The sequence below is a fragment of the Anabrus simplex genome, chromosome 1, assembly GCF_040414725.1.
Source record: "Anabrus simplex isolate iqAnaSimp1 chromosome 1, ASM4041472v1, whole genome shotgun sequence".
NCBI classification, from domain to species: Eukaryota; Metazoa; Arthropoda; class Insecta; order Orthoptera; family Tettigoniidae; genus Anabrus; species Anabrus simplex.
In genome coordinates, this window is record NC_090265.1 from 469,333,327 (window position 1) to 469,347,948 (window position 14,622).

Consider the following 14,622-nt stretch of genomic DNA (forward strand, 5'->3'; position numbering starts at 1 on the left):
TGTATTCAAAGATTTTAAAATGATATGCATATCGAAACCTTCCCCGGGATGAGTATACTCTAAATATGAAGTTTGGTTGAGATCTATCCAGCCGTTTCGACGTGATGGTGGAACCGACAAACAGACAAACAAACAGATACAATTTTATTTATATAGATTTGTCAAGGCCGAAGGGCCGCTCAGTATGTTTACTATATTGCCTGTGTCATTTTATTGGGACAGTTGGTATAATATACGAGCGGACGATAAGGCTCCTTCGATTCTTGGTTTTGATATTTTAGCGTCGGACCAGTTCGACCCCAGGCCCTTTGCTAACCGTCGGACCAGTTCGACCACACTAATTGGTTGACCTACAAATTCCTATAACCATCGGACCAATTCGACAACATCCGCGATCTATTGTAGGTATTGTAATAATCTCTATTTTCTCTGATAAGATTATATTCTCCGTACTTCCACGTGTAATCAAGAAGATAACATTTCAGTAAAAAATTGTCCATTTCATTTTCCTGAAAATAAGCTAATTTCTATTAGCCATTGCTTAAGTGATCGGAATTCCCCCACTCTGCCCCTACAACAGCTAGTATAGTATAAATTTCGGATAATTCTCCTCGAGGAAGAAAGTGAAATACGTCAAACAACAGAAAAAGAGGTGATATTTTACCGCTCACAGGTGCGAAATCCAAAGAACAAAGGCATGCTGACTAATGAAGCTCGGCCTTTTATGTTCCTCGATTAGCTTGTTTGTCGCTCCAATTAGACAACTCTGCGCCGGAGGAGTAAATCCCTTTCAGTTCCGGTAGAAAGCTTTTCAAATTAACTTTGTTGTCGGCTGGACAATTGTTATACACAAGGTGCTTTGAGTTATTCACGCTGGTCTTTCACGTATCGCAGAGCAACGATAATAATGGTCTTTAATTTTTGACTCCAACCAACGCCATGAAGTCCATAAAGCCACCTTTGAAGAATGAAATAATAACTGGTAATTATGTGTCCAGATATATCCACTACCGCCTTGTTAAATATGAAACGAACTTATCTCCAAGAACGATATTTTCGAAGTTGCAAAAAATAGTTTTAATACTCTATACAAACGAACATTTAACTTCTTCCTATCCTAAGGCAGAGATTTCCATAGATTCCTCCAACAAACAATGAAAATGAAAATACACAGCGTGTTTCCAGTCATTCGACCGGATCAGGAATGGAATGAATGAAGCCCCATCTAGCGGCGAGGATAGGAATTGTGCCGGCTGCCGAAGCCTGTCGCACTCCTCTGGGGCAATGATTAATCCAACAAACAATAATCACTATATTTCTTTCTGTAAATAAAACGTCATGACGTGTGATTGTTCGAGTCTTTTTTTGCTTAGGATAAGTACTACTGTACATGTTCAAAATATGACTGCACTCGGTGATGCCAGAAGCTACTGCTTGTGTACGTTCAGTAGTCTGTCATCTGAACCTCTCGACAGAAACAGTAGTGCGGTAAATCTGTGACTGCTCAGTCAGTCAGTCAGTCAGTCAGTCAGTCAGTCAGTCCGTGGAGATACAGCAGTAGTTCCTTTCGCTCTACAGTCGCCAGCCCCGGAACGATCAACATCCATTCTGAATTCGCTCTATTTTATTATATTTGTAGCACTTATATATTCTGCTCTAAAAACCATCGTGTCCTGTCTGTAATGAGAGACCGTGTAATCGGCCCTTTCTTCGCTAATAATAATTTCGTGTAGCTATTTCTAGCCGAGTGCAACCCTTGTAAGGCAGACCCTCCGATGAGGGTGGGCGGCATCTGCCATGTGTAGGTAACTGCGTGTTATTGTGGTGGAGGATAGTGTTATATGTGGTGTGTGAGTTGCAGGGATGTTGGGGACAGCACAAACACCCAGGCCCAGGGCCATTGGAATTAACCAATTAAGGTTAAAATCCCCGACCCGGCCAGGAATCGAACCCGGGACCCTCTGAACCGAAGGCCAGTACGCTGAACATTCAACCAACGAGTCGGACCTTTCTTCGCTGATCACACCACTGTCAACTACCCACTTAGATAAACAAATACCAACGTCACTTGAAACAAGTGCAATTGTATTTTTAAATAATGTGCATCAGAAGGTGTAGTTGAGTTGGACAGTACAACAGTTAATTCCTATGATTTTCGTTTAAACTACTGAAATGTCATAATATCGCTATAATTGTGTCATAAAACTACGGCAATGGATAGTCGCTGATAGTGGCCTGATACACACCTTGGAAACAGTGGTATTCACGTGATTCTGATTCTTGAGTACAAAATAAGTAGCAATGTAGTTGCCTGGCTGAGTGTCAGGTGGTAAAGGGCTTACAGGTTCGATTCCGGGTCTCTCCGACGACATTTGTTCCTCGGACACTGCTGGCATTAAGAGCCCTACGCCATTTCATTTTTACCAACACGTACAATAACTCTTACAAGACAAAAATCCAGTATCTTGGCTCTGGACGTGAAACCAATAACATTAAAAACATTTTTTTCCTATTTGTGTTACATCGCACCGACATAGACAGGTCTTATGGCGACGAAGGGATAGGAAAGGCCTAGGAAGCGGAAGGAAGTGGCCGTGGCCTTAATTAAGGTACAGCCCCAGCATTTGCCTGGTGCGGAAATAGGAAACCACGGAAAACCATTTTCAGGGCTGCCGACAGTGGGGTTCGAACCCACTATCTCCCGGATGCAAGCTTATAGCCGCGCGTTCCTAACCACACGATCAACTCGCCCGGTAACATTAAAAAGTGTTATTGGTAATGAACCAAAAATCAACGCAATATGGCTGAGTTGTAAGAAGACAGTTTCTGAGCGCACTCTTTATCACTAGTTTGACATTTTATTATGAACAGATCCGGCGGTGACTTCCTGTCCCAGATTACACACCATGAAGGTATATTTAGGAGCAAATCATCAGGTTGCTGTCAGAGCAAATTATGAACATCATATTATCATTAGAGTTTAACATAGCTAGTGTTAGTGTTGATGGTGATTAATGACTTAAAAGGAAATAAAACAAGATAATCAACACCTTCCAATTAAATACCACTGAGAAGGAAGTTCCATCTTTCGAAGGACTAAGGTATCGTCAGGCGTGAATACAAAGAGAATTCGGATAGAAAAAATGACGCATAAAGTGGCAACAATGCAATACTGAGCTAAGAACCACGCATCATGATCGGTCTAAAAACCTATTTCTGTTCGTTTACCAGGGAAATAGGCCTATATATTTCATGGAAATACTGTATATTCAACAAAATATATATGGTAAAAACAAACGGACACAGAAACAAAAAACTTCAATCCTATCCTGAGTGACTGACTGCGTAGCGAAGTTATTGAGGCACTCTCCTGTCTCTAAGATATCTGGATTAAATCGCGGAGCAGTCGGGTTCTTAAATGCGGAAGATCTGTGTCATTATATAAAACAGCATTGGCAAATTCCAGCATTTTCGACGCCTCCAAAGGAAACGTTCAATGTACAGTATGTTGTTGACATTATTATTATTATTATTATTATTATTATTATTATTATTATTATTATTATTATTATGCGTTTCGCCTTCTAAGGAGCTCGTAGAACCTTTATTTAGCACTGTGTCCAAGCATTTTTTAGTTTCAAGTTCGTGGCTGTTGGGTTCTTTGATGTGAATATGTGAACTGATTTGCTTTCTGAATGTAGACCGTATAGTTGCCAGTGGGTCAATATTAATTTCTGCAAGGTGCTTTGAGTGTCTACCAAGCAGCGTAATTTGGTTTGTCGAGTTCCGTTAATGATGACAAAGATTTTTTGGTCAGTCGAGATTCATCCATTCACCCTCTCCCTACCTGTGATTATCAAACACCCAACGGCTGTCAAGTAGAAAGACTTGCAAAAGGCGAGCCGAACATATTCTCGATCACTCCCGGCACTAAAAGCCATGCGATAATAAATAAATTAAGTGCACATAATAAAAGCTGTAAAAAAATCTCTTTTTTCTACTAGTTGCTTTACGTCGCACCACCAGAGATAGGTCTTATTGGGCCGATGGGATAGGAAAGGGGCTAGAAATGGGAAGAAAGCGGCCGTAGTCTTAATTAACCCCTTCAGACCATGACTCTTTTATAAACCCCAGTAGCTTTTTTGATGCTGGAGGCCTTTCGTACACTCTAATGTACATCCGATCTATGCACTACTTCATTTGATGCTGCCCTCTGTGATCAGAAATAAGAATTTCAACTGTAAACAAAGAAGACTGAGGACACAAGTCATGCTGATGAATGTTAGTGTTTTTGTTTCCCTGTCTACATATGTATTTAGTTACAATAATGGTCTTGTTTTGAATGTTTATGAACAAGATAACAATATAATTAAACCATAACAATGTAATTTAATGGGCTTAATATACCGCTTTATGTGGGCAAAACTCAATGTACATTGTAATGTACATCTGGTCCCAAGCTATGTCTTAGCAGTTCATAAACTCAAAGTTCAGTTACTTCTCAGTGTGTGTCCTGTTAGTAAACTGTTAAGTTACATAGAGTTTTAAAACAGTTTTTATCACACATAAGATTATTATTTATATTTTCAATGATTTAGGCCCTTTATTATCTCAATCGAAGATGAATGTGGTTCCTGAACGACTTGATTTCAGCGACCCAAATTATCCATCGGTAATTTTTAACATATTGGAGAAGGTGAGGAATCTGAGACTGAAGTCTTCGGTAGTGATAAAGAAGTCCTTTTAGACACCCCAACCGTAATGAAGAGGAATTGGACATCTATAGGCAAGGATACGGTAACCGCAGTTGAAACTCAAGAAGATGAAGTTGTACTTGATGGCGCAGAGGAAGTGAGTGCTGAGGTCAGTGAAGTACCACAAAGTAATGATCTAAATAATTACATTGTTATCTCGACATATAAATCTCAAATAAGGTATAGAAGGAGACCAACTGTTGTTCCTAATTTGGAACGACGTGGAAACCAAATTCTTCACCAAAACCATCCTTCCACCAAGACGATCACGGCTTGATACTGAGAAAAGACGAGCGGAAGTTGTCCAGTAAGACAAGGCAGAGTCCATTACGCAATATGATGACAAGAAAGAAGCCACAAGATGCAAGCAAACAGACTGTCAAGGGAGATCACATATTTACTGCTCAGTCTGACCAGTAAAAGCTTGTTTGTTCATTCCACAGGAAGTTGTGTAAAAAAAAACTGAACAATTTCATTTTTCATTCATTTTCTGAACATTTTATGTTGAACTGTGTACTAACTAATTATTTCCCTGTAAATAATCTTGATTGTTCGATTTCAAACATTTCTGGAGGAACACAATTTTGCTATGCCTGGGTCTGAGTGTACGCACAGAATTTTGTACAAATACTTTATGAATAGCTTATATTCACATTGAAGTGTTATTTATGATCCATGGAATTCGCTTTTATGGAAAAATATTTCTAATGAAACAAAAATTCAGGTCTGAAGGGCATTGCCCCAGCATTGTCCTGGCATGACAATGGGGAACCACGGAAAACAATTTCAGGGCTGTCGACAAGGAGGCTCGAACCCACTATCTCCCTCGTGCAAGTTCACAGCTGTACGCCCCTAACGCATTGCCAACTCGCTCGGTCGGTCCTTTTATGTTTCATGCTCTTTTACTGTACGAGGAATGACAATGGGAGGTAGGCCTATTCGTGATTATTATTTTCAGAAACTTCCAAATATCTCCAGAAATATTAGTTCTATCTGAAAAGTGCTCATAACAATAATGACAGGAAATAGAAATGTTAATGTTTTTATATCGGATATCTTTTTACTATACGAGTTTTAATAATGGAGATATTTCCTGCCCATTATTATATGGGACGCAGAGCTGACTGCGACCAGGCGGATCCACGGGTGGCGGATGGTGGGCATCCTTCCAGATATGAAGCGCAGCTGTGATATAAGCAGGGAAACCTAACGAATAAGCAGTCCCGGACCAACAGTGGCATTGTTACCAGGATGTGGTGGGACTATGGGTAGCACCAGAGTCTCTAAAATACCACATAAATCCAGTGACGGCAGTGTGAGAAGGCGAGTGAGTGCCGCCAAAAAAGCACTCTGACAATGATAGTCAACGGTTTCGAAGGCGGATGAGTACCAACGGCGGAGAAGGCGAAAGAACTATCAATCAACAGCGTGGAGTGGTGATAGGGGGCGGCCTGGAAACCGCCTTGATGCAGCGAACCAAGTCGTAGCAGACAGAAATGCAAATTTTTAGAAGCATTAGCTATAAACAAGTATCAGCCATAAAATGTGAAATGATTAACTCGAATTCTCGTGGTAGCAAAGACACTGAAGCTGGGCATTCAGATCCGGGGGCCCAGAAACATTGCGCAGCTCAAGACCAGTGGGAGTGTCTTGGAATCCCTAAGACAAGTCATGAATGTAGACACAGAACATTCATAGGAACAGTAAAAGTAAATTCAATGTTGAAAATGGGAAGGCAAATGGAATTGACTAAAGTAATGAATGAACAACGACTGAAAATGTTAGTTGTACAAAAAACAAGATACAGAGACGAGGACACAACACAAACTCACCACTATCGGATATATACAGGTAAACCAGCACAGAAAATACAAAACACTGAAGGTCATTTTATGTTAGGAACAGCATTTTTAGTACACAATTCACTGGCAGACAAGATAACATAATTCTAGTCCACCTCACCAAGGATGTCAATACTAACTCTCAAAAATAAGAAATATACACTGATAAAAGCACATGCACCAATAAATAAGGACAACCGACAAAATCCAGAGAAAGTACACTGACTGACAGAGCAAATGCAACACCAAGAAGGAGTGGTCAGAACTGTATGCCAATTGCAGGGTAGACTGACGTCACTGAGGTATGCTCATGATGTGAAATGCGCCGCTGTGCTGCGCACGTAGCGAACGATAAATGGGACACGGCGTTGGTGAATGGCCCACTTCGTACCGTGATTTCTCAGCCGACAGTCATTGTAGAACGTGTTGTCGTGTGCCACAGGACACGTGTATAGCTAAGAATGCCAGGCCGCCGTCAACGGAGGCATTTCCAGCAGACAGACGACTTTACGAGGGGTATGGTGATCGGGCTGAGAAGGGCAGGTTGGTCGCTTCGTCAAATCGCAGCCGATACCCATAGGGATGTGTCCACGGTGCAGCGCCTGTGGCGAAGATGGTTGGCGCAGGGACATGTGGCACGTGCGAGGGGTCCAGGCGCAGCCCCAGTGACGTCAGCACGCGAGGATCGGCGCATCCGCCGCCAAGCGGTAGCAGCCCCGCACGCCACGTCAACCGCCATTCTTCAGCATGTGCAAGACACCCTGGCTGTTCCAATATCGACCAGAACAATTTCCCGTCGATTGGTTGAAGGAGGCCTGCACTCCCGGCGTCCGCTCAGAAGACTACCATTGACTCCACAGCATAGACGTGCACGCCTGGCATGGTGCCGGGCTAGAGCGACTTGGATGAGGGAATGGCGGAACGTCGTGTTCTCCGATGAGTCACACTTCTGTTCTGTCAGTGATAGTCACCGCAGACGAGTGTGGCGTCGGCGTGGAGAAAGGTCAAATCCGGCAGTAACTGTGGAGCGCCCTACCGCTAGACAACGCGGCATCATGGTTTGGGGCGCTATTGCGTATGATTCCACGTCACCTCTAGTGCGTATTCAAGGCACGTTAAATGCCCACCGCTACGTGCAGCATGTGCTGCGGCCGGTGGCACTCCCGTACCTTCAGGAGCTGCCCAATGCTCTGCTTCAGCAGGATAATGCCCGCCCACACACTGCTCGCATCTCCCAACAGGCTCTACGAGGTGTACAGATGCTTCCGTGGCCAGCGTACTCTCCGGATTTCTCACCAATCGAACACGTGTGGGATCTCATTGGACGCCGTTTGCAAACTCTGCCCCAGCCTCGTACGGACGACCAACTGTGGCAAATGGTTGACAGAGAATGGAGAACCATCCCTCAGGACACCATCCGCACTCTTATTGACTCTGTACCTCGACGTGTTTCTGCGTGCATCGCCGCTCGCGGTGGTCCTACATCCTACTGAGTCGATGCCGTGCGCATTGTGTAACCTGCATATCGGTTTGAAATAAACATCAATTATTCATCCGTGCCGTCTCTGTTTTTTCCCCATCTTTCATCCCTTTCGAACCACTCCTCCTTTGTGTTGCATTGTCACTGTCAGTCAGTGTAGATAAATTCTGGGAAGACCTGGAAGAAATCATAGAAAAAAGTTCCAGATAAAAATGTTGTAATTTTGCTAGCAGATTTCATTGCTCAAATTGGAAGGAACGAACCATCAAGAATTACAGGAAAATTCGCGGCACATAACCAGACAAACATGATTGGTAGGACGTTGATAGAGTTGTGTGAGAAATTCAACTTGAATATCATGCCCACCAAGTTCCAGAAAAAAGCGAACGAAACAAACAACGTGGAGATCGCCTAACAAATTATTGGGTGGATTCCATATTGACCATGTTGCAATCAGCTATGACGATTCCAGGTAAATTCAAGATGTATATGTGGCCCGAGGGCCCAACTTTGACTCTGACCACTACCCAACCAAAGTTAGGATGAAACTAACACCAGAAAGGAGAAAGAATGGTGGAACAAGAATTGCAAGGTACAGAGTAGAGGATCTGAAGCTAAATCAGCAGATCTTGGATGAATACCAGAGCAGAATAAACAGGATTTAAAGCCACAGTTGGTCTGACATGGGAACATCAATACAAGAACCCGCGGAACAAACGATCTTACGAAGTAAAAAGAAGAAACATCCGTGGTAGAACGAAGTTTGTGAGGAAGCACTACAAAAAGAAAGAGCTCAAACATGGAAGAAACGAAATGCAACAAAAACAGAAGACTGGAAGGCATTCAAAGCATAAAGGAAAACACCTTCCAAAATCGTAAGAGGCGAAAAAAGGAAATACTACGATGGACAACTAAAGAAAAGAGAAGATTTCATGAAAAATAATACACGTAATTTCTAACAAACATTCAGGAGCCAGTTAACAAAATACAAACCACCAACCATATGCTTAAAAGATGACAAAGGAAATCTAATCACGGGAAATGAAGAGAATTGCCACAACTTAAAAAATATTTCCAGAAACTTTTGAACTGTAAAAAAACCTGAAGAAACTCTGGCATTTGAGAAACCCAAGAACAACATACTGGACTCAAAACCACCCAACAAGGATTAAATCAGGGGAATAATAAAAGGACTGCAAAACAAGACACCAGGTGATGAATCAATAGTCGCAGAGTTATTGAAGTATGCTGGTGAACACCTAGTGACTCAACTAGGAGCACTGTTTGAGGACATTTGGCGGACAGAGAGTATTCCAAAAGAATGGAAAACGGCATTAATACACCCACTACACAAACAAGGAGACAGAACAAATGTTGCCATCGATGCGTTCACGGCCCGTACTTATAGACATGATACTGTATAGGCTTTTGGTCTTATGCCGTGTCAAGAAAATAAGGTTAAATTCTTTACGTCTGGCAGAGCACTTTGGAGGAATTTAAGGTAGATGAGGAAACTAATTATTTACTGAGCTCGATAGCTGCAGTCGCTTAAGTGCGGCCAGTATCAAGTATTCGGGAGATAGTGGGTTCGCACTCCACTGTCGGCAGCCCTGAATATGGTTTTCCGTGGTTTCCCATTTTCACACCAGGCAAATGCTGGGGCTGTATCTTAATTAAGTCCACGGACACTTCCTTCCAAGTCCTAGCCCTTTCCTGACCCATCGTCGCCATAAGACCTATCTGTGCCGGTGCGACGTAAAGCCAATTGAAAAACTAAAAATTTAATCAAGGAAGCCATCACTGACACTACATCACAAGTAAAGTTTATGGGTACGTTGTCAAAACCATTTAACATTGAAACATGTGTCCGACAAGGGGACAAGGGTGATTGACAGGGAATCGCCAGTCCTGTTCAATGTTATACTTGAAAAAGTGGTCAGAGAGTGGAAGAAGAGATTGACATAATTAGGGGGGAGAAATGGGATAATACTGGGGAGATCTGGAATCACAAGTTGACTGTCTAGCGTTCGCAGATGATATGGCAGTTCTGGCAGAAAACGCAGAAACTGATAAGGTACAGATTGAAACGCTTCAAGAGATTGCTGTAAAGACAGGACTTCAGATATTGTTTGAAAAAACGGAACTAATAATTCAGAGCAAAAATGACCTGACAAAGATTATTGTCACTAAGTGAAGAAGTTTAAATACTTAGAGGAGTGGATAACTCCAACAGGACTACCAAGAATAGCGTTACAGAACAGGGCAATAAGATGGAAACAGCATACCATTTATGTCGAAATGTCCATAACAACAATTCAATCTTAATCACAGCGAAACTCGGACATTGCAACACTTTGATAAAGCCAGAAAGTTTGTATGCAATCGAATGCATCCCATTGAACAGGAAAGGATTACTAGAGAATATTAAGAAAAAACAGTGAAAAATCTTGAGGAGAATACTAGGGCCTAAGAAAGTGGGACAAGAATTTAGACTGCGGCCAAATGAAGAACTATACAAAAGGACCGAGAACAACACAACATCCTTTAAAAAGAGAAGACGTTACTTCTATGGACACATTAAAAGTATGCCAACAGAGAGGACAGCCAAAAGAATTCTGGAGTACGTGGAGAGAAGGAAGACGCAAACTACCTGGCCTAAAGGAGTCAAGGAGGACCTGGAAGAAAAGAACATAACACAGAAGGCAGTATACAATAGACAAGAATACAGGATGGTCATCAACAAAATTAAGGGATTCCAAGATCGAATGAGCAGAAAACGGACCGGCAACACCTGGTCACCAGAACGCAAAGCAGCCCATTCTGACAGGTTGAAGAAGTACTAGCTGACTGGAGGAAGAAGAACCAAAAATGAACGATGCTTAAAGTGGGCCAAAGCAGACCTATCCGAAGACAAGAGGAAGAATGGAGATATTTATGAAATTCAAATCTTCTGCTAAGTTCATAAAAGGCTAATATCACTGAGCTGAAGATATTGTTCACTCGTCGTAGTAACGAACACACTGGTAATGGTAGTGGTGGTTGTGATTGTTTTATAAGCCACTTTTTAACAAGAATATATTGGACATGACTATCTGAATGGCAAGAAGATCCTGAAGGAACAATCACTCCAAGAGTCCTAATATCACCGAGCTCGGAGAAATCAAAACGCGATGAATCACAATGCCCTAGACCCAGAAACTTAATAAACAGCAACATTACTCCTGCCGATTTATTGATGTTAGTCACGGTGTCAACTTGTCAGCTTGCATGTGTTGTTTGTAGGCTCTGGGAAAGCATTCTTTCTGATTATATTAGACACGTAATTACTAACTAGTTTGATAGAAAGAAGATCATGTTTAGGAAAGTTCGCCATTGATGCTTATAGACATGATACTGTATTGGCTTTTGGGCTTATGCCATGTCAAGAAAAGAAGGTGAAAGTCTTTACGTTTCCCAGAGAACTGTGCTCTGCGTCATCAGAAGAAATCTCGACTGACCACGAGAAAGACTTCTTAAACAATGACTCCTTGAATTTAGACGTTATAATAGAAGTGGAAATGGTACGTTTATTCGCCACAAGATGGCTCCCAGGACGTGGCACAACGCTAGCGTTCGAAGCGGAAGCTGGCCGAACCATGAGAACCAGTCTAAGCGGTTCACATAACGTGTGTACGTAACACATGACATTGACAGGTGTATAGCATAGACACAAGTCTGGAATGAAACATCTAGCGACGAGGAACGTACGAATTTGGAAAACACCGGGACGAAATAACGATAGTGAAGGGACAGAGAAGGGCCTACGTAAATTCTTAATGGCCGGTAACCAGGTATTACTTAATTAATAGCCGGTGTCCCTGTTGAAATTGTTAGGATTTCTACGTATTTCCACAGCTTCCCGTATAATCCTGGACCTGTAGTGTCTAGTGTGGTAAGAGCTCAAATATCTTGGAACATGACATCATGACCCGAAGATAGAGCGTGCTCAGCTATTGCCGATTTGTCTGGTAGGTTAAGACGAATATTACGTTCATGTTCTTTGATACGGGTACCAATGGATCGGCATGTTTGGCTGATGTATACCTTACCGAAAGTACAGGGAATTTCGTATACCCCAGGATGTAAATGTGGGGACGATTTGTCCTTGGTTTTACTCAAACTGTGAGCAATTTTAGTGGCGGTGCCAAACACGGTTTTTATATTGTGTTTGCGGAGGACCTTGGCGATTCGATCTGTGGTGTTGTGAATGTAAGGCAAGTAGGCAGTTCGCTTCACTTCTTCCTTCTGTGAGCTTTGCTTGGTCGTTTCTCTGGGATGCAGGGCTCTATGAATCTGCAAATCGCTGAAACCATTACCTTTGAACGCGACTTTGAGCGTGTCCATCTCCACCTGGACATGTGATGGCTCACAAATTCGTCTCGCCCTCTTGGCGAGTGTCGTGAGAATGCCCTGTTTTTGTGCTGGATGTTGGTGAGAATCTGCATGAAGGTAGCGATTTGTGTGGGTAGGCTTACGATAGACTGTATGTCCTAAGGAGCCGACCGATTTCTTTCTTACTAGAACATTTAAGGATGTTGCTGATTTAGGTGGTTTAGAAATAGATGAATTTTCTCAGGACCTTCTGTCCAGACCACAAATGCATTATCAGTATACCTCCACCATATCATAGGTTTGACGGGCAACGAAGCAACAGCTTCCTCCTCAAAATGCTCCATAAAGGAATTAGCCACTACGGGCCAAAGAGGACTTCCCATTATGGAGATATGTCACAAGGTTATGCGGGTATTTAGGGGTTGTAGTAATGATCTAAATGAGAGAGAGCATACATCTCTGGTAATACCCCAATTAGAGTTTGGTTCCAGTGTATTGGGGCCCACACCAGGACTACTTGATACGAGAACCGGAAAAGATCCAAAGGAAAGCAGCACGATGTGTTCTGGTTGATTTCCGACGAAGGAGTAGTGTTACAGAAATGTTGCATACTTGAGGCTGGAAAGACTTGGAAATAAGGAGACAAGATGTAAGACCATGTGGTATGTTCCCAGCTGTCAGTGTACAGATGGAATGGAATGACACTAGTACACGAATATGCTTGAGTGGAGCTTCTAAAAGTAGGAACACAATAATGAAAATAAAGTTGGAATTCAAGGGTGAAAATTAGGGCACATATTCATTTATAGACCAGACAAGTAGGCCGTGCGGTTAGGGGGGCGCGGCTGTGAGCTTGCATCCGGGAGCCAGTGGGTTCGAATCCCACTGTCGGCAGCCCTGAAGATGGTTTTCCGTGGTTTCTCCATTTTCACACACGGCAAATGCTGGGGCTGTACCTTAATTAAGGCCTCGGCCGCTTCCTTCCAACTCCTAGGCCTTTCCTATCCCATCGTCGCCATAAGACCTGTCTGTGTCAGTGCGACGTAAAGCCACTAGCTATTCGTTTTTAGAATGAGGAGTAAGGGACTCGAATAAATAATCAAGAGAAATGATCGAAGACTTGCCCAAGTTCCTTGAAAACGTTTAAGAAAAACTTAGGTTAACAACTGACAGGGAATTTGCCACCTGTTCGTCAGCACTAAATGCAGATAATTGGTGACTGGTGATTGATTGTATCCTTTTCCTCTTCTGCTGCCACTCGTCTCTGATGGGTGGCATTTCTGCTGCAGATTAAAAAACGTTCAAAGGCAGGTGTACAGTAGCTATGTTTGTGTATACGCATTGGTCGACCAGTGGGTGCTTCTGTGTGATTCGAGTGGAAATGAATGAGTAGCAACGACCCTGTGATCTTTCAGGAATGAATGGAGACTTCCTTGGGAGATGTCAACATAATATTACACACAAAAGAGAAGCACGTTCAATTTCAGAGAAGTGAAGTTTGCCCATTGACATCGCGAGCTCAGTATGAAACTACGTAGGGTTCTCTTGGAGTTAATTCAGTAGTTGATGGAGGATTAAGCCCGAATAGAACCCAATGGTTGTTCTTGATCGGCAACACCAATGGTTTTACCTCCGATCGAGATCTTGCACTAATTATATCGCGAAGTATTGACACGTATTTGACATCATAACAATTGCTACCTACGTAGAGGTCCAAGGGTATGAACTTCTGGCCCTCTTAATGGCTTAAAATAAGTTATTATTATTATTATTATTATTATTATTATTATTATTATTATTATTTCATTCCCTTGTGGTCTAACGTCACACCCATTCAGACAGGTCCTTCGGTGGTGATGGGATAGGAAAGCACTAGGTTTGGGAAGGAAGCGATCATTTCCTAAATTAAGGTACAGCCGCGTCATCCACCTAGTGGGAAAATGGGGAAACCACGGAGCACCATCTTCTGGGCTGCGGATAGTGGGCATCTAATCAACTATCTCCCGAATATAACGGGCAGAACCGCGCGGCTAACTCTCCCGGTATGAAGATATTCTTCCCCCCCCCCCCCCCTACCCCTCACTTCGTGCAGAAAACATTACATTGTCATTCCACTTTGTCCGGCTGAAACAAGGAAAGAAAGCAATTTGTATAAGCCCCGTTGTCTTATTATCTA

At 42.6% G+C, this 14,622-nt stretch overlaps 1 protein-coding gene across 1 annotated transcript in view; it reads left to right on the forward strand.

Annotated features, from left to right (window-relative positions):
* Positions 1-4,761: 4,761 nt before the first annotated feature.
* Positions 4,762-14,622, forward strand: part of LOC136873804 (uncharacterized) — a 412,301-nt gene continuing 402,440 nt past the window's right edge. Inside the window, exon 1 of the mRNA XM_067147093.2 lies at positions 4,762-4,882. Within this exon, the coding sequence (XP_067003194.2) occupies positions 4,762-4,882 (121 nt within the window). The remainder of the gene's footprint in view (positions 4,883-14,622) is intronic.